At 48.1% G+C, this 25,705-nt stretch overlaps 1 protein-coding gene across 6 annotated transcripts in view; it reads right to left on the bottom strand.

The window, feature by feature from the left end:
• Positions 1-25,705, bottom strand: part of TMEM178B (transmembrane protein 178B) — a 412,255-nt gene that overhangs the window by 281,817 nt on the left and 104,733 nt on the right. The window contains exons 2-3 of one of the 6 annotated variants that reach the window (XM_055591121.1): positions 13,829-13,928; positions 11,564-12,081 (exon numbers count right to left, since the gene is read on the bottom strand). The exons of 4 other annotated variants lie outside the window; for them this stretch is intronic. In XM_055591121.1, the coding sequence (XP_055447096.1) occupies positions 11,564-11,842 (279 nt within the window). In that variant the 5' untranslated portion in view covers positions 11,843-12,081; positions 13,829-13,928. Of the gene's footprint in view, positions 1-11,523; positions 12,082-13,828; positions 13,929-25,705 lie in introns of all 6 variants that reach the window. One more of the 6 variants, XM_055591122.1, reaches the window with a different exon arrangement.

The following is a 25,705-nucleotide window of genomic DNA, read 5'->3' as shown; positions in this document are numbered from 1 at the left end:
CACTCCAGTATTCTTGCTGGAGAATCCCATGGAAAGAGGAGTCTGGTGGGCTACAGTCCATGGGGTCGCCAAGAGTCAGACACGACTGAGCAATTAACACTTACTTACACTTACATACGTGTGTGTCCCACTGGTGGCACACTCTATTATGAACAATGCCTTACTAATCCTTCTATAACCCACTTAAGTAGGTGCTATTATACGCCTCACCCCTATTTTACAAAAAAGAAAATGGAGGCTCAAGAAGATTAAGTGACTTGCCCAAAGTAGGAGCAGGGCCAGGATCAGAACCCAGGATCGCCTTATTGGAGTATCTCTCCTGTCAGGCCACCCTCCATACTGTACCATAGAAAGAAAATGCAGTCTCTCACGCAGGGGATAAACCCCACACTCCTGGCAGAAAGTCCCAGCCCCAACTTAGCCCCAACCAAGACACACCCTAGGCTCCAGTCAGGTGCCCTCCCACCCTGCCCCATGGAGGGTGGATCTGCTCACAACTCTGTCCCTCCTCTCCTCCCCACCTTTCTTTCACCAGGTACACGCGTCCAGCTCCTCAGGGAAGCCCCGCTCACGTCTAGGACAGCACCCAGCAGCAGGCATCCAACAGCCGCTCCTCTCCCCTCCCTGAGCCGGTAGTCCTGCAGCAGCCAGCACACCAATGGGCTGTGATTTATCTATTTACACGCCTCACTCCTCCACTGGATTACTAGTTTCTGGAGGGCAGGGACTTGTCTTATTCATTCATCTTTATCTCCCTGGCCCCCAGCACACAGCACCAAGAACCTATGCTTTGAAGAAAGCCATGAATAATACAAGGCGCCCTTTATAAGATCTCAGTGGGTAAGGAATCCAACTGCTTCTATTATATGCAAGGGATTAAAATTATGGAGGCAAATTAGAATGTCATGAATAAACGGAGGTGACTGTTGCAGAACTCTGGGAGCCTCTGGCAAATACCTCTTTCCTGTCTGGACCAGGTAAGGAGAGGCTTGTCAATCACATATGAACACAGAATAGCCTCTTACCACACTTTGTAAATGTAACCCAACAGACAACTAGGTCAATGGTTTCAGGGTAGAAAAAAGAGAAAAGAAAGAGAGAGAGATATTAGGGAGAAAGGGAAAATATTCATTTTACACGAATATCAGGAGCAACCACGTGGGGCATACACAGTTGAGCAGGTTGCGCACTGCACAAGGATGCCTCTGGGGGTACCTGTGCGCTGAAGTACAGCCGCTGCTCTGCTTGCGAAGACCTGCACCATGGTGGGGTATGCAGGGGATGTCTCAGTCAGAGAGGCTGCCTTCACCTAATTTGCACAAAGATGGCATGAGAACTAGGAGCCACCCTACACTCCATAATTTCAAGATCGAACAAAATACTCCGTGGGCCCAGCCTGGAAGACACAAGATGGAATCCCACTGGTAACAGCTGGATGAGTGCCTGTCACTCGCATCTGAGAGAAGCACCTGATTTCCTGGCTAGGACCAGGTTCTCTCAGCCTCAAAACATACGCAACAAGCGGCCACAGGTTCCCGGCTTCCTCCCTCGGCCCCAGCCTGCCCACCTGACACTCAACAAGAGAAAGATGCTGACGGACGGGCGCAGTGGGCAGCCGGCCAGGGAGCCTGGCTGGAGAACTTCCCAACAGCCCCGCTGGAGGCCCTCACTATTTGCTTTGCCTCAGGGATGCAAGCATCCTGCCTTTGACAGCAATTAAATTTGAAAGACTCAAATATTGCCTAAGAAGAAAGGCAAAATATTTACCCATGTGTCTGCAGGTCCTGTCAGTGTGCTGGGCTTTTGTCAATACAAGCGCCATCTGGGCACCAAATTCGTGTGCCCAGAATGTGGGCTTCCCAACACAAACAGGTTTTCCTGCGAAGGACGGTGGAAGGTAACAGAGAAGCCTGTGACCTTCCCCAACTCCTGCATTCTAGCCCAGAGAGGGGAGCTTCCCCCTCCTGCAGCCTCAGCTGAGGGGCCAAAAAACTCGTCCGTGAGGCATCGTGGTTGGGGGGTGCCTCCTGTGGGCACCTTGGGACTTGATACCTTCAGCCATGCCCTGCCTTCTGAGCTGAGGACCCTCCAATCTGCGTGTCAGAGTCCCAAAGTGTTAGTTGCTCGGTCATGTTTGACTCTTTGCGACCCCATGTAGCTCACCAGGTTCCTCCATCCATGGAATTCTCTAGGCAAGAATATTGGAGTGGGTGGCCATTCCCTTCTCCAGGAGGATCTTCCTGACCCAGGGATTGAATCAGGGTCTCCTGCATTGCAGGCAGATTCTTTACCATCTGAGCCACCATCAGAGTCCCAGGGAGACAGGATACCCAAACAGGCAACTGAGGAGGGTTTCCAAAGCAGTCAGTTTACAAAGCTGAGCATAGGGTGTACAGGGACCGGCCAAGGCTGGGGCAGGGCCCTGGGGCTGGCAACACAAGGAGGTGGGGCAACCCCAAGGCTGGGCAAGGCAGAGCAGGGACCATCACGGGGATCTGGAGAAGAGGGCCCTGGGAGGGAGGTGATGCAGGCTCCAGGAGGGGGTACAGCCCACCTGTGTGAGGGGCAGGATATAAATGCCCAATCTCTCACTCCTCCCACCCACACCTCCTGCTAAGTCTCCCCAGAGCTGAACCCACCTAGAAGTCAAAGGGCAGGCCAGCCTCCGAGCAGGTAAAGACAGAACTGGACTCAACTGGACTCAAGGGACAAATGCAAGCATCCAGCCCTCTCCCCTTCTACATCATCACTTCAGCTTCCCCTAGTCCAACAAGAGCGCCTCCCCACTTCCCTTCCACCTCTCAAAGTCCTCGGTGGCAAAGGGAGACCCAGGAACAAGAAATAGGGGAACATAGTTCTCATCTTTTCTCTCCATTTCAAATGCTTTAAGACCCAAGGCATGAGTCTGGTAATTCACGTCAAGTCCTGATGTGGTCCCTGCACACAGCAAGTGCTCAATAAATACTATTGGGTTGGCTAAGAAGTTCACTGGGGCTTTTTCTTAACATTTTATGGAAAAACCCAAACTCTCTGGCCAATCTCACAGTCATGATGAATCACTGCTTAATACTACTTACTCTAAGGGGGAAAGACCACAGGAAACCAGAAATAATACCAGCAATGTTTGCATCACATTACATACACACAGAGGCAGGGGGTGGGGTATGGGGGTGGGGAGAGGAAGAGAGAGAAATTTCATGTGCTATAACCCTAGGAGACTTGTAGCTCAGAACCCTGACATGTGCTGGGCATATGAGGAAACAGACTGGAGGGGAGCAGAAGAGATGGCCCACATGATGAACTCCGGATTCTGATCCCACCCTACAAGGAAACCACAGGCGAGGTTCCTTTCACATGCGTCTACTATCAGCAAGGTGTGGTTTCCAGGAATCTACTTCTCCAGAGTTATGCATGGTAAGTGGAAACCTTCTAAGGCAGGGAAACTCAAGAGGCAGGGCTAGGACTCAGCCCCATGCTATCTAGAATCACCTCCCATAAACGGGTGCCACAGAACTTATGTTCATGCATTAGAGAGTCATTCCTTTGGGTCAGACACTATTTTTCGTAGGCCCCTATTTTTAAAACTCTGCTTCCCTCGTGGCTCAGAGGGTAAAGCATCTGCCTACAATGCGGGAGACCCGAGTTCAATCTCTGGGTCAGGAAGATCCCCTGGAGAAGGTAATGGCAACCCACTCCAGTACTCCTGCCTGGAAAATTCCATGGACGGAGAAGCCTGGTAGACTACAGTCTATGGGTCAGACACGATGCAGAGAGTCAGACACGACTGAGCGACTTCACTTTCTTTCACTTTCTAAGTCAGTCCAAATGGGATCATCCCTAGGTATGGATGAGATCCTGAAATCCCTTTCTTTAAACTAGAGAGCTTCCCTCATAGCTCTACTGGAAAAGAATCCACCTGCAAAGCAGGAGACACCAGTTTGATTCCTGGGTTGGGAAGATCCACTGGAGAAGGGATAGGCTACCCACTCCAGTGTTCTTGGGCTTCAATTGTGGCTCAGCTGGTAAAGAATCCACCTGCAATATGGGTGAGCTGGGTTCAATCCCTGGGTTGGGAAGATCCCCTAGAGAACGGGAAAGACTACCATATTTCAGTATTCCAGCCTGGAGAATTCCATGGACTGTATAGTCCATGGGGTCACAAAGAGTCGGACACGACTAGGCAACTTTCACTAGACGAGAGGGACCCTCAGCAGCAGGGCACCCCTAGAGAAGAGAGGCTGAGAAAGGCACAGGATCCCAGCTCACGGGGGCAGGGGGACGTGCTGTGAAGGGAAACCCACAACTTCACAACCATATCTGGCACTGACCAGGGTGGGCCTGAGAAAGAACCAGAGCATGGGAACCCCCTCTCCAGCCCCCACTTTAAAAGTGGAGTGATGCAGGCTGGGTGTGAGATGGTCAAACACATTGATGTTTAGGAAAACTTGGGATTAACAATCTATAAACGCTTTACTTACTGCAGTACTTTAATAAGAGTTTTTCACTTAAACCGTGATTCCTGAGAAGGGACAGTTGTGGCATGCAGGCTTCCCCAGACTCCTTTGACCTCCAAATCCTTTTATATATAAAGAGCAGTTTCTACTACTCAACTGTTGAACTCCTCAGAATCAGAACGCAGGTCTTTTGTTTGCATTTCTACCCCCAAGACCAGGCAAGGGTTGACACAAAGCCCTCACTACATCTATGGATAAATGAGGAATAGACACCAGGGTCTGTTCTTTGATTGAATGGTCTACATGATGAAGTAAGTAGTTGGCTTCAAGTCCATGCTGGCCTCCTCCCTGTAGGCATACCTGGGAGCCACCAGCAAAGCAGCATCAGGCAGGGGTGAATGCCCGCTCAGGTGTGTGCATGAGGCCCTGAAGTTGGTCTGGGGTCTCTGTGGGCAGGACTAGATTCATTGTTCTCAGCCCACTCGGACTCCCAGGCACACCAACAGCACCCACTCCAAGTCTGCAGCCAGCTTTCCACCTCCTCACAGCTCACGGTCCACTCAGCCCTCCTGGGCAGCCCACAGGGTGCAGGGGAGTCAATACTCATGAGAGACCCTCAACCAAGGATGTGAGAGCCAGAGAGCAAGCGCCCAGCCCCCTGGAGGACAACCACGAGGTGCCCTTGGCACAGTTACCCTGAGGGAGGCCCCGAGATCCACACTGAGACTCACAGCAGGAACCAGTTCAGTGCTGCGCCCTCCACTGGCTTCCCCTCCTTCCTCCCTTCCTGGGAACTCCCCCTAAAGTCCTTGACTCAAGCTCTGCTTTAGGGGGACCCAAACTCTGAATCCCAATCCCAAAGAAATCCAATCCCAAAGAAAGGCAATGCCAAAGAATGTTCAAACTACTGCACAACTGCACTCATCTCACACGCCAGCAAAGTAATGCTCAAAATTCTCCAAGCCAGACTTCAGCAGTATGTGAACCCTGAACTTTCAGATGTTCGAGCTGGATTTAGCAAAGCCAGAGGAACCAGAGATCAAATTGCCAACATCTGCTGGATCATGGAAAAAGCAATAAAGTTCCAGAAAAACATCTACTTCTGCTTTATTAACTATGCCAAAGCCTTTGACTGTGGATCACAACAAATTGTGGAAAATTCTTCAAGAGATGGGAATATCAGACCACCTGAGCTGTCTCCTAAGAAATCTGTATGCAGGTCAAGAAGCAACAGTTAGAAGTGGACATGGAACAACAGACTGGTTCCAAATAGGGAAAGGAGTACATCAAGGCTGTATATTGTCACCCTGTTTCTTTAACTTCTATGCAGAGTACATCATGAGAAACGCTGGGCTGGAAGAAGCACAAGCTGGAATCAAGATTCCCAGGAGAAATATCAGTAACCTCAGATATGCAAATGATACCACCCTTATCGCAGAAAGGGAAGAAGAACTAAAGAGACTATTAATGAAAGTGAAAGAGAAGAGTGAAAAAACTGGCTTAAAACCCAACATTCAGAAAACTAAGATCATGGCATCTGGTCCCATCACTTCATGACAAATAGGGAAACAATGGAAACAGTGACAGACTTCATTTTGGAGGGCTCCAAAATCACTGCAGATGGTGACTGCAGCCATGAAATTAAAAGATGCTTGCTCCTTGGAAGAAAAGCTATGACCAACTTAGTTAGCATATTAAAAAGCAGAGACATTAATTTGCCAACAAAAGTCCATCTAGTCAAAGCTATGGTTTTTCCAGTAGCCATGTATGGATGTGAGAGTTGGACTATAAAGAAAGCTGAGCACCAAAGAATTGAAGCTTTTGAACTGTGGTGTTGGAGAAGACTCTTGAGAGTCCCTTGGACTGTAAGGAGATCCAATCAGTCCATCCTATAAGGAAATCAGTCCTGAAAATTCATTGGAAGGACTGATGCTGAAGCCGAAACTCCAATATTTTGGCCACATGATGCAAAGAGATGAGTCATTGGAAAAGACCCTGATGCTGGGAAAGATTGAAGGCAGGAGGATAAGGGGACGACAGAGGATGAGATGGTTGGATGGCATCACCAACGTAATGGACATGAGTTTGAGTAGTCTCTGGGAGTTGGTGATGGACAGGGAGGCCTGGCGTGCTGCAGTCCATGGGGTCACAAAGAGTTGGACACGACTGAGTGACTGAACTGAACTGAAATTGAAACTCTGAAATGCTCTCCTTGACATTCCAGCATCCCACTGGACTACTGGACCACTGCTGAGAGTCCACAGGCTTCCTTCATCCCAGAGCTCCTTCTTTAAAAAAACTAAATATATTCAATGCCTTCCAGACAGTGAGGGCTTTGGACACTCACTTTACCCCCACGTCATGGTCACAACAACCTTGAGAGGCAGATTTTACCTCTCTGATTGTTCTCAGCCCATATTCAGTAGTATTCTCACGTGACTGAAGGAAGGGAGAGTTTGAGAGAGATGAAGGCCTTCTCTGCAGCCAATCAGCCAGAAGGAGAACAGGCGGGGCCAGGCGTCAGCACAGCGGGTTCAGACACCGCAGCTGAAATGATTCCACGCCCTGGCGGGAGGTTTATGAGGAACAAGGATTATTTTGCAGCCACAGAGCCTTGTATGTGGAGAACTTTACATCCACTGACAAGGAAGAGCGGGCAGGGGGGACATCATCCATGTCTTGCCTGCCACTCTTCCTCCCTTGATGCCAATGGCAAGAGCGCCTAGGACACTGGGGTCTGCCCTGCTGACCAGTCCTGGCCCCAGGCCGCCACGGCAAGAGCCCTTACCCTCTCACTCTGACACCCGTCTCATCCATCGAGCTGACGGTTCTCAATCATCGTTCAGCCCTAATAAATGGAAAGTCAAAAGTAGAAAGAACACGCTGGAAAAAAACCGAAAGCCAACCTTCAAAAAAAAAGAAAAGAAACTGGTTGAAGCTTTAAATCTTGGACTTCATCCCTTCCATAAAGGGCATTTCCTCAAGAAAGGAAGAAAAAAAGGAAGGGGTTAAAATTACACCTTAGAAGGGAGAGGAGACAGGGAGATTCTCCTTTGACCAATTAGGAAAGCCATTATCAATTTATCAGCACTGTCAACGTCAAATTCTTTAGCTGCTGTAAGAGCGGAGATGGAGTTTAGGGGGTGAAAGTTTTGAGATTAGAAGCAAAACCATGTCCCTGATGAAAAGGGAGGGAAGCAAACCAGCAAAGTTCCAGGGGTTCAAGGAAGGCAGACAGAGCTGGAGTTTCCACATCCCACAAGACCACATCCCCAGGCGGGGCAGGAAGGGGAGAGGGCTGGGGAGAGCAGCGATATTTACAAGTGATTTCAGACAGCTCCTCACAAAAGCTTCCTGCAACCAACCTCCCCACCCCACCTCCCCCGGCTCATTTTCAGCACCTCCTGCTCCTCCCAGATGTTATGAGCTGAAGGATTTTCAAGGCTTAGAGCTGCTGCTGGCCCAGCAAGAAAGAATGTTTTATTTTCTTCATACTGAGGAAAAGTGTTACCTACTTTTTTATTTTTAATGCTTTCAAACACATTCCACTTGGTGTATTTTGTTTTTTGTGTTTGTGGTATCAGCGTGGCCTTTTAATGTTGTTTTGTATGCAACTCATGGGCAGACTCCTAAATATTTAATTCCTTTCCATTCAGTGTTTCATAAATGTTTGTTAGGAGTCGTGTTCTGGGGGTCCTCTGGACTCACATGCACGAATTGCATTCTTAAAAATCCTACTTCCAGAGGGCAGCCCTCTCATTTCTGAGTCTGTCTCCCAACACTTCTGCCAGCTACTGCTGTAACAGTTACTTGTATATTAACCATGTATTTATCTCTGTATACAGTAAATGCTTCAGGGTAGGGGAGCCTGTGGCTTTCATCTTTGGCCAAGAGGGTGCTTTGAGTGTCGTACAGTTGACCCTTGAACAACATGGGTTTGAGCTACATGGGTCCACTTATTCAGATTTTCCTTTTCAGTGGAAAGACTACAGTACTACAATCAATGATACAGAGGAGTCGCATATACAGATGCTCCAACTCTTAAGTTATACTTGATTTTCAACTACACAGAGGGGCCATCCCAACCCCCTCGTTGGGGGTTGAGGTCAATTACTCTTGACCTCATTGTTCATGGGTCAAGAGTAATTCATTTTAATAATAGTTTATGTTCAATGAATGCATTCTACGTGTTAAGTACTGTACAGAGGATTTTATCCCACATTATCTCATTTAATTGTAAAAGTTAAGGCCTGCTGCTGTCCCCATTTCACAGATGAGAACACAGAGGCTTGGGGAGGTCTCCTGCCTGAGAACGCAGAGCTATTACTGGCACAGGTGGCATGCAAACCCACCTGCCACACTCCCTAAGCACCACACTATGTGTGCTCATGAAGAGAAGTTGGGAAAAGTCAAGCTCTTCAGCAAGAAAGAGACCCTCCAAGGTTTTCCATTAGAAATAAAGCAAAACTTTTCCATTGCAGGGATTTACAGCTTCTACAGACTTTGCTGCTCTTATCAGAACAAGAAAGAAGGTTTGCTTCCAGTGCTCCCTTAAGGAGCTGGCCGGAAGACAGCTTCTAGACACAGTGGAAGGGGACTGAGAATGCATCTACCGGCCCCTGCACTTGGCCACAGCCCTACCCCACTCCCAGGACAAGCCACCCAGCAGCAGGGACCTGGGGCAAGTCACTCAGCCTCTCAGGACCTCATTTCTTCATCTGCAAATGCAGATAATGATAGCGCTCAGCCTCTAAGATGGATGAGGAAGAAATGAGATAACTTATGTAAAACCTGCTCTGGAGTAAGCATTCGAGAAATGCTCATTTATCAGTTCTACCTCTGGGACACACCTGCTCCCATATAACAGCGCATCCATATCTGGTAGCTCAGCTGGTAAAGAACCGGCCTGCAATGCAGGAGACTTCGGTTAGATTCCTGGGACTAGAGAAGCAATAGGCTACCTACTTCCGTATTCATGAGCTTCCCTGGTGTGGGAGACCTGGGTTTGATCCCTGGGTTTGGAAGATTCCCTGGAGGAGGGCATGGCAACCCACTCCAGTATTCTTGCCTGGAGAATCCCATGGACAGAGGGGCCTGGAGGGCTACAGACCGTGCGGTTGCAGAGTCAGACACGACCGAGCGACTAAGCACAGTGCAGCATCATATCTAAAGACGGCTCTCACACCTCTCCCACCCATGGCTCCTTTTCTTCCCTCCGAGGCCATTCAGGTCCTGCGCCCACGGTCACAGAACCCAGCACCACGCTGGTCACCCCAAGGCCCAGGCACTGGGTGACACTGACCACGATCGCACCTGCAGGGGCAGAGCCCACAGCCCGGCTCCCTGTGAGCGCTGTAGCAGCCGTGACACAGGCTGGTCACATGCAGGGGACAAGGCCCATGTGCTTTCCTCCAGAGAAGCTACTTAGCCAGCATGGGCTTGAGCAGCTGGTTGTTTTTCTCATCTGGGGCTGTTTTATGTCGTTTAGTTTGTTACCTCCTGCGGGGTCTCCTGTTTGCTCCAGGCCCCCGAAGAAATGTTTAGGTGGTGAACCTGTCCTTCCATAAATTAGACATCAGTCCACAAACTCCATCAGTGGGGCCACTTCTGGCCTCGTCCAAGCCATCACTAAAATCTCTCAACAGGATGGGTGTTGAGGGCAGAACTGTGCACCCACACACACGCCACAAACTTGCTTGTAATCAGAAGTGAAAAAGTGAGGAAGTGTTAGTTGCTCAGTCGTATATGACTCTTTGCAACCCTATGGAGTGTGTCTCGCCAGGTTCCTCTGTCCATGGGATTTCCCAGGCAAGAATACTGGAGCGGGTTGCCACTTCCTTCTCCAAGGGATCTTCCTGACCCAGGGATCAAACTTGAGTCTCCTGCATTGCAGGCGGATTCTTTACCATCTGAGTCACCAGGGAAGCTTGCAATCAGAAATGAAACCATTAAGAGCTCTTGGGTGGGACCCTGTAGCCTGCCATGAATTCACATTCCCGATCTGCCCCCATCCCCTTGCCCCAGATCCTCTTCTGCAGCTAGTGCACCTGGATGTCAGGAGACCCCATCTGCACTATTCACCCCATCAACTCATCTAGGAACTGTACCCACACAGGGGATGAGGTCACCTCAGCACTGCGCGCTGGTCCCTAGGCATCACCGCCTCCTGGCCGAGCACTCCCCTGACGTCTGCTTTGTAGGCCCTTTGGACAGCCACTAGTCTGGCTGCTTGTCTGTGTCCACAGAATCCCCACGGTCTCCTTTATTGAAAAATTGACACAGCACCCCTACCTCTAAGTCACAGCTCCTCTGACCATCTGGTCCCCTTTCACAAACAGGGTGGCCCCACAGAAGAAATGATTTCCCACGCTTACCACCATCCTTCCACATCCTCTAGCAGCCGACACTCCCATCAAGGAATAGAAAGGCAGCCTCCCTGCTGGGTGACCACCACACACCTGCCAAGTTTACAACCCGTGTCCACGTCCCCCAGTCGCCCTGCAAAACACAGTCTCCACGCCCCTGACTCCTGCTCACCCACTCCGTTCTTCTCATCCATCACCTTACCATGTAACTCCCTTGACTCAACATCATAGCCTCTAACATTTTACCATCTTCTGTGCTAAAGGTCACCTCATCTTCTGTGGGATCCACAACCTTTTTATCCTCATTTCCTCATTCCTAGATTCGGGATGTCTTTTCCCCCCTCTCTGAGTCTTTTCGGATGCTTTAAACAAGACATTCTTAAATGTCATTACATCGTAACATCCTCACGAAAGGAAATAAAAAACGAGGTGTCGTCGTGCTGACCCCACAGCACCCGCCTTCCTGGTAAGGTTTCAGCCGCCCTTTTTCCCAGTTTGCTCATGTATTTTTCCAGCATGAAACAGGCTGCTTGGGAAAGTATGAGAAGGTGAGGTATGGCTTTAAATCACCATTTGGGGTGTAGTAAATAATCTGTTCCCTTATTCCTATCACAGCCCTAACAGCCTTCTGGAGAGCCCCAAGTTGTCACTGCCTTCCCCAAGGCCGCCTCCCGCCCTGGTGCGCCAACACCCCGAGCACAAGCCTGTGGCTCCTCTGGGCACAGTTTCAGCGGGTGGAAGCACCATCCATCTCCAGGCCCTGACAGGCAAACGAGGCGAGAAGACCAAATCTGGTTTTTCGCTGGAAAACAGTGAGCTCATGCTTTCTCTCCAGAGACACAGGAAGTGGAGACAGATCTGGAGATGCGGAGACAGTGATGGAGACAGGCAGGGGTGATGAAGGATGAGCAGGAAAGAGGGAGGAGGCCAGTCTGGCACTTTTGAAATGTCACTTTTGATAAGAATCCCCAGCTCTCGGGCCAGAGGGAAACATCCATATTCTTTAAATTTAGGATCCAGCATGAGGCGGTTGTCCTAAAGGGGAGGAACAGGGAGAAGATGAACCGAGCTGGAAATTCTTCATTCCGACTCCTTCAGAGAAAAGGGAGATGATGGTTCCTGAGTTCCCAGCACTGCAGACGCCAGGGTAGGACTGGCACTGCTGCTCCCAGGTGAGCTCCAGATCGGATGGTGGGCACTGCCAGCTTTTCCGATGGAGGGTTGTATCCTCAGGCATGCATCTCCGTAAGGCCAGCCATTCCCTACAGATGCACCAGATAGAAGGCAGAGAATTCAGATGACTGCCCAGGTATTTCCAAATAGCTGAATGTTTGGTTTCAGCTAGGGGAAAAAAGTCCAGATTACTGAGTTTTCTACTTTGTATTTGAAAAAGGAGTTAGATAATGCTTTTCCTTTTTACCAGTTAATTCAGAGGAGGGGGGCGGGGCAGAGACACTGTGTGTGCGCGTGTGTATGCATGTTTGGGGAAGACTAGGGGAAAAGCTGGCTGTCCTATATGAACAACCAAACCCTGATGGCTGTTCATTATTTTACTCCTAAACTTGCCGTGTGCCTTTGCTAAAAACTGAATGCAAACTAAAGATCACAGAATTAAAGTAGAAAGCCCAAACAGATGAATTATACTTTTCTTTATATATTGTTGTTCAGTCGCTAAGTCATGTCCGATTCTTCGCAACCCCATGGACTGCAGCATGCCAGGCCTCCCTGTCTCTCACCATCTCCTGGAGTTCACCCAAGTTCATGTCCACTGAACTGGTGATGCCATCCAACCATCTCACCTCTGACGACCTCTTATCCTTTTGCCTTCAATCTTTCCCAGCATCATCTCTACTCACAAAATTGACTATTTTCTTGTTTAAGTTAAATGGCTTGGCTAGATGTTAATTAAAGTGTTAACTCCACTTGACTCACTAGTTGAAATAAAATTCAAAACCAGACATCAAAATACAAATAATGAATGATTCACTGTTTCCCACTGTGTCCAGCAGCACTGCTGTGGTCCAGAGACCAGTCATCAGAACCAGCTTGCTGCTAAGTCGCTTCAGTCGTGTCCGACTCTGTGCGACCCCATAGACAGCAGCCCACCAGGCTTCCCCGTCCCTGGGATTCTCCAGGCAAGAACACCGGAGTGGGCTGCCATTTCCTTCTCCAATGCAAGAAAGTGAAAAGTGAAAGTGAAGACGCTCAGTCGTATCCAACCCTCAGCGACCCCATGGACTGCAGCCTTCCAGGCTCCTCCGTCCATGGGATTTTCCAGGCAAGAGTACTGGAGTGGGGTGCCATTGCCTTCTCCGCAGAACCAGCTTGCCTGGCGTCAAACCCCAGCTTTGAGACTCTCTGGGTCAATGATCTTGGCCAATGGATAAAGTCCTCTGTGCTTCCATGCCTTCACTTTTAAGGGACGTGATACAAATATCCACTCCCTCAGGGGTGCAGTGAGAAATCAGTGAATTAGTTTCAGTAAAGTACTCAGCACCTGTGTCTTATACGCGCCACACACTTATTACTATGTCATCACCATATAGGATGCAGATTTACTGTGTATGCCAGACGTCAGATAAGTCCTTTAAGACGTGCAGCAAGCACATATCTGACAGGTTTCAGCAAAAGAAATGAATGTACCACAAGACAGGTTTCTAGCATCCCATCCTTGCCTGCCTCAGGCTTCCTCAGCTATGACTCTAGTGTTCCCTCAACCCCAGCTCAGGGCATTTCTCCCCAGGCTCCAACCCTGACTACATCCCACCACCCTGCTCCTGCCTCAAGGGCTGAGACCACCCCCCTAGATCCAACCCCCTCTAATACTGGTAATACCATCGAACTTCTATCAATAGAATGTGACTCCGTGCCCACCTGTAAGACCCTCAAAGACTCAATAGCACAGGCATCACGGCAACTACACAGCACTGGGGATGCTGACCACCGACACCCAGGAAAGCAACAATTTAGGGGAACCTGTGACGTGTAAGGGTGGCCCCCAGCCCTCACCTGATGGATCACTCACTGGTCCATGCTAAGATGGAATTTCTCATTTTTAACATTCTGGAAATTGGCTCCACATTCCACCTCCCAGTCAAAATAGCAAAACCTAAGAGTCAGATAACATCAAGGTTTAGTAAAGATGGGGAGAAGAAAGCTCCAGACACTATTCTTGAGAGTGTAAATTATTACAAACACTTGACAAATATCAAGTAAATTGGAAACGAATACACCCTATGACCCCAAGTCACACCCTTAGACAAAATCCTACATATGTATACAAGGGGGAGAGAAGTACAAGAATGTTCTACATAGCACTGCTTGTAAAAAAATAATAATAATAATAATAGTGAAGACCTAAAGGTCCATCAATTAGGAGAAAGAAAATATTGGTGATTATATTCACACATTATACAATACTTTATATGAATGTATTGTACATATTAGTACAGAGATAGACCTCAAAATATTACATGAAGTGAAAACAGAACTGTATATTTATACCTACACTAGTTTTTCACTTTTCATTATTCTAGATTTCTATCCTCCTACCAAACATAGTCCCTGGGGGTCCAATGAGAAAGAACACCATCACTTCTGGAGGAGAAATCCACTTGGTCACCTTAACAAAATCAAAGCCACATTATCCGAGTTTTTATAGAGGGAGAACCTCCGGGAGCTCTGGCTCGTCTCCCACTGATCTCCTCCTGGTAGCGACCTATGAGCCTCACCTTCACCTCTACCAAGTGCACGGGAGGTGCTCAGAGGATCCAATGACACAGAGACACGGAAAGCACCAGGAAACAGAGGGCGTGGTGACCGCCGCACTGTGCTGGGGGTGGGGCGGTCATAGATGAGGATGTCAGGGAAGGCTGATGGAGGAAGAAGGAATCATGTTGTTCAGTTTGGGGGATGCAGCATACGAGGGAAGGGGTAACCTAGGCCCAGCCCACATCTAGGGAGTCCACAGTGAACTCAACAAGAAACAGACTGTGCCTCAGCCAGAGTCTGGCGAATCCCGCAGGGAGGAGTGAGTTTGGGCAAGTAGCAGAGCACTGAGGGGAGGACCTGGGCAGGGGGCTGCCATGCTTGTCCAGACCTCAGAGCAGGGCCCAAATACAGCTGGAAGTGTGTACAGGGAGGACATCTGTGGAGACTTCTGGTCTACCCCAGCTTCCTGGACCCTTGACTTTGACCTGCTCCCTGCAGGGGCGGCCTAGCAGCGTCCTTCCTGCTCACTGGACCAGCATTCCTGCTGCAGCCAAGTCAAACAGCTGCCCAACATCCAGATCCCAGGGGCACAAAGGTGGTGAGTGTGCGCCTGCTGGGACCCCAGACATCCAGACTGAATGAGTGGAGAGGTGCAGATTGTCCTAATGGAGTAACCTGCTCCTTGTAAGGCTGCCAACCCCTCCTTAAGGGCAGTGACCATCACTCCCACGTCCCTTGAGGCTCTGCATCCAGGGCTTCATGGAAATCAGCAGCCAGCACACAGAAGCAGAACAAGATAAGATGGACAGACAGCTGTCTTTAATCTAGTTTTGCAAGGACTCAGGGAGTCCTGCATTCACCACAATAAAACAGAACTGGTGCAGCCTCCACCTGGCAAGATGACTTTCTGGAGAGGATCCAGGATCCAGGAGGCAGCCAAGAGATGGAACTCTCCACAGTCAGGGCTGGAGGCAGAGGACCCAGGCAAACCCCACCAGTGGAGAGGCAGGGTGTACAGAGTCGGGTGGTTAAAGGAGGACGGGGCAGTCAGTATTAGAGAAATCTCCATTTGCTGATATTTTTCCTGCTTACAAAAGATGGAACACACTGAGATTCTTTGAAATAAATATAAACATCAACTAGTGAGCTGCCACCCTCCCAGAGTTAGTACTCCAAGTGTCCATTGTGGAATGTCTTTGGAATTAAGAGAAACTAAGGAGGCTGGGGTTTGAGGGCAAGTATGAAGCCAGCAAAGCAACTGCAGTCTAAACTACTGAGATAGACACTGAAATAAACACCTAAGACAAAGAGTACCACTCGGAGAGTCCCCATTCTCTCTTCCCTCCCATATAAGTTGCAGCAGCTCCCAGCTGGCTCAGACGATATCTGCCCTGGTGCTCCCTTCTACTGGGCTAGCCGCTCCCGCGTCTCCCTTACACAATCGTGTCGTCTATCTCCCCTCCATGCCTGGTCGTCCTTCTCCAGCCTCTACTGTCTCTGCGGATCCCAGTCCCTCTCTGCATTCTCTTCCCACTCACCACTGGATCTTCCCTTCCCCAGCATGTCCCTCTGTTCCCCCACCCCCAGCTTTGGGAGCCCTGACTCTCCCTGCTCCTAGGCAGTGGGCAATGTGATGCAATAAAAGAACTGGACCAGAATTCAGAAAACCTGAGGTCAACCCAAAAGACATGGGAATTTACTACATAGTATGTATTAGTCTGCTCAAGCTGTCACAATACCAGAGACTGGGTGGATTAAATGATAGTCTCTAATTTTCTCATAATATGGAGACTAGAAGTCCAAGATCAAGGTGCCAGGGTTGGTTTCTGATGAGACCACTCATCCATGGCTTACAGGAGGCTGCCTCCTCACTATGTCTTCACATGGCCTTTCCTCTGTGATGCAAGGGGAAAGGGCACTCTGGGGTCTCTTTCTCTTCTTATAAGGACACCAGTTCTATCCAGTTAGGGCCTGATCCTTAGAACCTCATTCAACCTAAAGGCCCATCTCCAAGCACAATCACATTTGGAGCTGGGGCTGAATTTCGATGGAACACAATTTAGTCCTTAGCCTAGTAATTGTAGCATCTTAAGTCATAGGGGAAAGACAGCTTATTCAATTAATTATTTTCAGAAAACTGGGTAACCTTCTGGGGAGAAATTAAATTGAAGGTATACTTTGCATCTTAGGCCAGGATAAATTCGAAATAGATCAAATATTTGTCTGGAAAAAAGTTAAATCATAAAAGTACTAGAAGAAACTATGGGAAAACCTTTGGTAGTCTTAAGGGGAAAAAGCCTTTATAACTATGACACAGAATCCATAAAAGAAAATACTGATAAATCTGACTACAAAAAAAAAAAAAAATACAAAATTTCCACATAGCAAAACACACTGTAAACAAGCAAAAGACAAACTGAGGGAAATATTTGCAACTCACATTACAAAGAACTAATTTCCCTCAAACATAAAACGCACCTAGACATTAAGACCAACAATCCAATTTTAAAATGAGCAAAAGATATGAACAGACAGTTGATGAAAATACAATATCTTATACATATGAAAAGATGCTCAAGAACACTCAACATAAATTACAGGACTTCCCTGGTGGTCCAGTGGTTAAGAATCTGCCTACGCATGCAGGGGACATGGGTTCGATTGCCAGTCCAGGAAGAATTCCATGTGCTGCAAAGCGACTAAGCCCGTGTGCCACAACTACTGAGCCCATGTTCTAGCACCCTCAAGCTGCAACAAAAGAAGTCACCGAAATGAGAAGCAAGTGTACTGCAACTAGAGAGGAGCCCGTGCACAGCAATGAAGACCCAGCACAGCCAAAAATAAATAAATAAATAATTTTCTTTAAAAAGAAAAGAGAGAGATAACTAAAAAGAGAGAGATGCCATTTTCATTCTGGCAGAGATCCACAAGTTTGATGATGCCCCGTGGTGAGGTATGAGAAAACAGACACTCTCACAGGCTGCTGTTGGAATGTAAATTTTATAAATTCGTACCGCCTCTCTGGAGGGCAATTCATCAATATCTCTTAAAATTACAAAGACTCAATTTGACCCAGAAATTCTTCTTTTAGTAATTTATCTGAGAGATGTGGTCTCACAGGTGTGAAAAGATGTACGTACAAGATTATTCATTGGCACTTTGCTTACAGGAACAACCCAAATTTCCATCAACTGGAGCCTGGTTAGATAAAGTACAGTATATTCACATAACAGAACACAATACAGCACTTTGAAAAAGACAAAACTGTTTAGAAACTGATGTGGAAAGCCTTACGAGATGAATTAAGCGAAAATAAGCAAGGTGCAGGACAGCAGGTAATATATATCACTTTTATGTAAGGCCAGGGACAGAGATGATAGACATAGATACAGATGTATCGGTACATGCTGGCAAATGCATAAAATAACTCTAGTGGGAAAATGGGCTTCCTCGGTGACTCAGCTGGTAAAGAATCTGCCTGCCAGTGCAGAAGACATGAGACCACATCTCTCATGCTTCAATCCCTGGATTGGGAAGATCCCATGGAAAAGGAAATGGCAACCCACTCCAGTATTCTTGCCAAGACAATCCCATGGGCAGAGGAGACTGGCCGGCTACATTCCATGGGGTTGCAATGAGTCGGAGAGGAACAAGCATACATGCAGAGGAGGAAAATAGTAGTTTTTCCTTCTACAGAAAGAATTGGGAGGTTGGGAAAATGAAAGGGAAAGAGACATTCTCCATTTTGTATTTTATATAATCCTTTTGTATTTTTAAAACAGTGAACCATGTCAATGTTTCACCTATACAAAAAAAATAAATGATGATGCTAAAAACAAAACAAGAGTAGAGATCACAAAAAAGAAAATCCAGCTCTGCCCAGGATGGTTTTGAGGCGGTCACCTCCCACATCTGAACCACAGATTCTCATCCCTGCCCTTCTGGCTCCCACATCACTGTTGCATGGCACTCAGCATCTGTGATGGTCCTCAACAGACACTTTTCCGTTCTCCGCCCTCCAAGCCTTCCTCTCCCCAACAATTTGAGTCACCCCTCTCTTAACCTTAAAAGCAGGGCTGGGCCTTTGCAGAGAGACGTTACAATGGCTGACACAGCCAGTGGGTGAGCCGGTGGCCAGGAGGGCCTGTCTCAGGCTAGGACAAGGTCAGAACTGCCACCTCACCACTCACTCTGCCCTCACCTATTCACCAGTCCTGCCTTGTCCTCTCAGGACCAGGGCTCACAGGCCAGCCACTTACATCACCAGTTCCTCCAGGCTGAGGACTCCACCTGCCCCTTGCCAGGATGGATGGCTGCATTCTTAGCCCTGGATGAGCCAGAGGTGACCCAGACACTGGCTGCCAGCCTCCTGTACATCGACCCAGCGGCACACAGCCTGCCCCTAAGTTCCTATTGCTTTGCCTGTCTTCTGCCAGAATGCCCTGGGCGCTGGGTTTCCTCCACTCCTTGTATTAGTGGCTGCCCCCTGGGTACCCCTGCCCACTGCCGGGAGAGCTCTGTTTCACTCCCACACCTCCCACAGCCAACTTGGCGAAGCTTTGCTCCCAGAAACAGCCCTTCAAGTCTTGCTCTCGGCTATGTTCTAGTACATTATGGTGAGGGAGTGCCTCTCATCATTTGATGTTCATTCTAGGCTACTTTAAAACAGCTCAGAAAACCTCTCGTGATGTCCTCGGCCAGTTCGGGCATCACGGCTATCTGGAAGATGAACTGTAACTACAGTGTGACCCTTCAGAGCTACACTGGGTCCACTATCCTCTTCCCAAAGAACATAGTGATCTCCCTGGTTTGGACTTCAGTTCTTGTTATTGAGTCTCTCAGTTGTGTCCGACTCTTTGTGACCCCGTGGACTGCAGCACGCCAGGCTTCCCTGTCCTTCACTATCACCTGGAGTTTGCTCAAACTCATGTCCATTGAGTTGATGATACCATCCAACCATCTCATCCTCTGTCTACCCCTTCTCCTCCTGCCCTCAATCTTTCCCAGCATTGAGGGCTTTTCCAATGGACTTCAGATTCCTTGTCAATTCCATCACCACCAGTCCTGGACCTCCTCAGGCAGCAGGACTCAGGAACGCCCTCCAGCTCACTTTTTCCATCAGATAACTTTGACTGTTGGCAGGGTTCCCCAGGTTTGGACAAGTACGTGACCTTGATTCTCTCCAGGCTTATCTTCAATCCACAGCACATCCCAGACTTTCCGAGCAGCCTGTAATTTCTGTGTGTCCTCTCATGTGAGTACTCCAAGGTCACAATCACCGCAAAGAGCAATCAGCACTCAAATGACTGTCTTAATGGATGTTGTTTGCAGCTTCTCTTTACTAGAAGGTACGCTTATTTCTTTTTTATCTCCTCGTAACACCTAGGGAAGTACAAGGCTCTGCATACAGATGTGTAACGTATGGAAAGAAAGAGGTACAAGGCTAGAAGTCAGAAGGCTTAGTCCACGCTCTTCCACTTACTCATCGTGCAAGTCTCGCAAATTCCCAGTTTCCTCCCATGTAAAATGAAAGCCACAGCACCTGCTCCACAAGGCCGCTGTGAAGGCTTGAGGAGTTCCGGTGTATGATGGCACCGTTCTGGACATTACCATCAGTGTACTGAGAGTCCTCTTACTAACATCTTATCAAAGGCATACACGTAGAAGATACACGCTCGAGACTATCCAAGTGGACTTGTGATGCTGCCACGTGTCAGATACTCAGGGACTCCTTAAAGATGCTGCAGAGGCAAGAGCCCTGACATGAGGGCAGCCCACGCTATTAGTAGGCCACGTGAGCCTACTCACTGTCCGGAGGGAATCAAAAGAACCACCTTCCTGGAAACCAGAGAAATCCTGCCCTACCCAAACTTCCTTCTAAGAGAGTGTGCATCACCAGTTTTTCCTGACGTTTAAACAGCTGTATTCTGACATATGTGACCCTCAACCCGAAACTGGGCCGGGGATGGGCACCAGCCACCCATGGCAAGGGTCCAGCATAAGATCCAAAACTCAGCCAGTCTTCCCGCAAGTGAAATGATGGCAGAAACACTGAAGGAAAGCAGAGGAAGACAAAGGGGTACCATCAAGTTAAGCTGGTACCAAGAAAAGCAAACAGAATAATATACAAAATAAAATGCAGATTAAAGTTACGAGGGAGGCAGGGAAGTAGGAAGCTGGGTAGAAAGAGCAGATGACGGAGAAGCAGAGGCCCGGAAAGACTCTTTCTTTCCAGTAGGATCCCAGGCTGCCCGGGTTCTTTATCTTCCCAGCTGCGGTCCATCCTCCCAATCACCTCCCTCCACTTGAATACCTGTGTTCCTTGAAGTTAAGCCACTCAGACTAGAAAAACTCCTGGTTCACTGAAAAAGCATCCAGTTTCCAAAATGCAGCTGGAAACTGCATTTTGGTCCCTTTTTTGACCACGGTTGTTGGCACCACCCTGTCAGTTCTTGGCATCTACCCAGACCCTGTAGGATCATCTCTGGTTTCCCACCCATGACCTTGACAATTACGATGAACTCAATGAACTGTCAACTGTCACCCTGACTCACTGATCATAGCCGCCCCCAACTTCTTTTTTTTTTTAATAGCATCAAGTCACAGTGGACAGGAAACAAGACCAAGTTATTAAGGATCCAAAAGGTTAAGAAGCTGAAGTTTCAAAAGCAAAGAATTCTCAGGAGAAGCTGACCTAGGACCAAAGTTTACATTTAATGTCACAATTAAGACCATCTCTGGACGGGGCTCACGAATGAGGTGCTAACTAAACATCAGCACCCCAGAAGCACTGAGAGTACCATGGTAACAGCCTAAGCCGTCCGTGACTGCTTGGGGTGTTAGACGTGTCTGGGCATGTCTGGAGGGTCAGTAAGACAGCTGCCATGCAGAGCAGAAGAAGTGCTAATTGGACTTCAGAACATGTGGTGTAGTCCCAGGATTACCCTCTCTGGACTTTTCAGAAGTTTATTTGCACCAGGGACCCAGGAGACCACTGGAAAAATATCCATCCTAGGAGAAGGGTCACCGTGCACAAGCCTGGCCCAAGGACCACGGCCCAGGGTGGGGGAGGGCGATTCCAAGTACAGCAGGATGTGTCATTCCGGAGTCCCCAGCTCCTGGGATCTGTGCCAGAGCCCTGGGAACAACAGATTTAACAAAATAAACAGACGAGCCAAGTGACACAAGTCCCTGTAAGAAAGTCACTGCCACACACACACACAAGGCCGCACGTGCTGGTGACCCACGAAACGGGGGTGGGGTGGGGGCAACGGAGTCCCTTCCTCTCCAGTGAAATGACAACCAGGAGGCAGGCTCCGGGCAGCCAGGACCATAGAAAGCTGGGCCAGCCCGTGTCTGGAACAGACTAGGAGGGCAGAGGCCCCACTCACCAGATGCGAGCAGCAGTAGGGGAGCCAAGTGGTGGGAACAGAAGAGGCTGCAGGGCAGGAGTCACTGGTGGAGAGCAGAGATCTTGACTCCTTCTGAATGAATCACGAGAGCCCTCTGGGGAGCCAAGAGCCAAGAACATGTGGACATAAACAGATACCTCTAGGATTTCCTGAACCTGCTGAGAGGAATTGGAGGGTCCCTAAAGAACAATATGGACATGAATCTGAGCAAACTCTGGGAAATAGTGAAGGACAGTGAGGCCTGGTGTGCTGCAGTCCATGGGGTTGCAAAGAGTTGGACATGACTGAGTGACTGAACGACGACAAGAAAGAACAATAGTGGGGGAAGAAGGACCTTGAAGATCAGGATGAGCTAATCCATGCCTAAAACCTAAACCAAAACAATAAAGCAATTGCAGGTCTAGCACTCACTCCAATTAGGTACAAGTCAGTCAACAAACGCTTCACAAACAACTGTGGAAGATGATAGAGGAGACACGGCCTCCAGGATCTCACTCTAGAACCTATGTCCTCACAAGTGCTGTTCTCACCGGTCTGTGCTGTTCAGACCCTGTGAGGGAGTGGAACCGCCCAGAAGAAATCCATGAAGAATGTCTGTCCTTTGGTTAAAAAAAAAAAAAGAAAAGAACCCTCCTGAAGGAAAGAGTTCCAAGGAAGCATGGGTACCAAGAGCCCAGTAGGGAGAGCCACCCAGAAGGAGGCTGAGCCCAGAGGGCTCTGATTCCATCATTTCTGAAGATGATATTCCTTTGCTGAGGCCAAACAGGGCTGCTCTGTGCCCCAAGGAGGCCAGCATGTGGGGATGAAATCGGCCACAGGCCAGCACTCAGACAACCCCATGACCCTCTGCTCAAAATCTGCCCCTTCCAGGAAAGAAGTGAAAGTGAAAGTCACTCAGTCGTGTCCAACTCTTTGTGACCCATGGACTTCTCCAGGCCAGAATACTGGAGTGGGTAACCTGTCCCTTCTCCAGGGGATCTTCCCAACCCAGGGATTGAACCCAGGTCTCTCGCATCGCAGGCGGATTCTTTACCAGCTGAGCCACAAGGGAAGCCCAGGAAACACTTGCTTATCAAAGGTCAAAACCTTATCTTGTTGTTGTTTAGTCGCTCAGTCATGTCCCACCCTTTGTAACCCCATGGACTGTAGCCCACCAGACTCCTCTGTCCATGGGGTTTTCCAGGCGAGAATACTAGAGTGGGTTGTCATTTCCTTCTCCAGGGGATCTTCCCAACCCAAGGATCGAATCTGAGTCTTCTACGTCTCCAGCATTGGCATGCAGGTTCTTTACCACTCAGCCACCAGAGAAGCCCACATAACCTTATATGGGTTCACAATTATCCATCACTCCTGACATTAGGTATTGGGCACTGAACTAAGGGTCAGGGTAAGAAAATTAGCAAAATACATTCTCATTTTCAACATTTTAAATCTAATTTGGACAAGGGAGCAGAAAGGAGGAAGAAGAGGAAGGAAGCTAGAAATCATGTCCAGGGAAACATCACATGAGTAAGCAGAAACAATTGTTTGGTGATTAACACATCAATGGTCAAGGTATAAAGAGGTACTTCTAAATTGTTTGAAATCAAGCAATTATACTTACATGTCTAATATGCTCAATCAACTATTTTTTCCTAAGTACCACAAAGAAAAATTCCAACCCCAGACCTGTTTGAAGAATGCAAAGTTCTAACTTGAATGAAGCGCTAATTTTTACCACTGACGTCCATGTGCATTTCTAACAATTAAGGGCAAAACCAAGGATCTGGAATTTGAGAGTGAGCATGTGGATGACAGGCTGAGCTGTGAAGGCTGCCAGAGCCATGTCCTGCCTCCCTTGGTTCACTTAACCCCATGCTGTTGAAAGATTTCAGATCTGAGAAGGGATCAGCAAGGACACAACCCTTATGTTGAGGCTCTCTGACTTACAATCTGTTATGACTTAGCGTCAACGTTGTTTTTATAATGAAGAATTTTAGCTAGTTAGGGTACTTTACACCTCATTCACACACATGTTACTCTCCATTTAAAAACTCTGAAAAGGTGACAAGGTTCAGGACTTTGATATCCTTTAGGACTCTTGTTTCACTTATTTATGCCTCCATATCTTGATGAACAATTGCAACATGCTGACCAATGTTAATGTCCACATCATTCCTTCTATATGTTTCCCCCATTAACTCTTTCCAGCCAGGTAACCCGGTTCTCTTCTCTTCCCTGGGTGATTCCACATGAAGCATGCCTTATAACCGTACCTAAACCCAGTAGGAAGAGGCTAAAAAGGTTCTTGGCTGCAAATGTGTTCTTCGTTACAACTGTCTTCTCAATCATGGGCGTCCTGAGGCCAAGGTGCAGCAGGCATGCATGGGCCTCCCCTGGTGCCCAGGACACATGCCTGATATAAAAAAAGAAAGAAAGTGAAGTCGCTCGGTCATGGCCAACTCTTTGCGACCCCATGGACTGTAACCCATCAGGCTCCTCCATCCATGGGATTCTCCAGGCAATAGTACTAGAGTGTGTTGCCATTTCCTTCTCCAGGGGATCTTCCCGACCCAGGGATTGAACCCTAGTCTCCCACACTGCAGGCAGATGCTTTCACCGTTTGAGCCACCAGGGATAAGCTAAGAGAGAAATGTGCGAAGCTGGGAATAAGAAGGCCTAGGAAATAACTACCAAATTTAAGGTCCAGCCCTGGATGTGAACCATCAACAATCCAAATACTCACACCCCTAGTTAGCAGCCAAGGGGTCCAAGATGGTGATGGACTCTGGCTGTAGGACACTTTGGGTTGAGATGAGTCTCCTAGTTGGACAGCTGGTAGCACCATGATTCTAAGGAATGGGATGACCAAAAGGCCTAACACCCAGGAAGGAAGACATGCCAAGAGTTTGAGAAAATGAGGGATGCAGTATAGTCCAATGACATTCAAGGATCAGACTCCAGGATCAGTATAGAAGAAGCGTACACGCAGCTGGTCCCAGCTCCTGGCTGTGAACCCGAACTCACTCTCACTACAGACTCGAAGTGGCAAAGGCACATGCAGAGAAAATCCATGTTAATGCGTATCACCCTTCCAGAACTACAGCTCAGGCTACACTCACCCAACCCACTTGTTAGAAAATCCCTTCCTCCTCTTGGTAGCCAGTCTACACTGGGCTCCTCCTTACTCATCCAGCCTACATCAACCGTCCCCCAGTCGGCCCCTCTACCTCAGTCACTTCTGTATTGTATATTTCCACTGTATATATCTCATCATGATATACACAACATGTATATATCAATATATCATACATTATCATATATATGTTGATATACATATATATCAACATGTATTAAAAAATTACCATGTGTTAAAGGCCTCAAAGGGCTTACAATCTAACTATACATTTAAGGGTATATTTATGAATACATTGCTGTGGTGATACAAACTGATAGATTTTTCTGGTCTCTGGCTATTTCCTATACCATAATTTTGTCTCTCAAACTAAAATGTAAATTCCCCAGAGAAAGGCTCACATCCTCTATGGCTTTTAATTCTCATTATCCTACCCTATACAGTTCCCTATCAAACTTTGCACATGATGGATGCATGGATGACTGAAAGGATATTGGAGCTTTTCTTCATGTAGAGCCTTTTGGAATTGGATTTAGAAGTGACAGAGGACAAGGAACAATAAAACCTAGAACTTTATAGTTAGAAGTGATCTTGGAGGTATCTGGTCACATTTGCTAATTTCACAGATAAGGAAATTAAAGAGCAGAG

The sequence above is a fragment of the Bubalus kerabau genome, chromosome 8, assembly GCF_029407905.1.
Source record: "Bubalus kerabau isolate K-KA32 ecotype Philippines breed swamp buffalo chromosome 8, PCC_UOA_SB_1v2, whole genome shotgun sequence".
Classification (NCBI taxonomy): Eukaryota; Metazoa; Chordata; class Mammalia; order Artiodactyla; family Bovidae; genus Bubalus; species Bubalus kerabau.
This window is presented reverse-complemented; position numbering and strand designations above follow the sequence as displayed.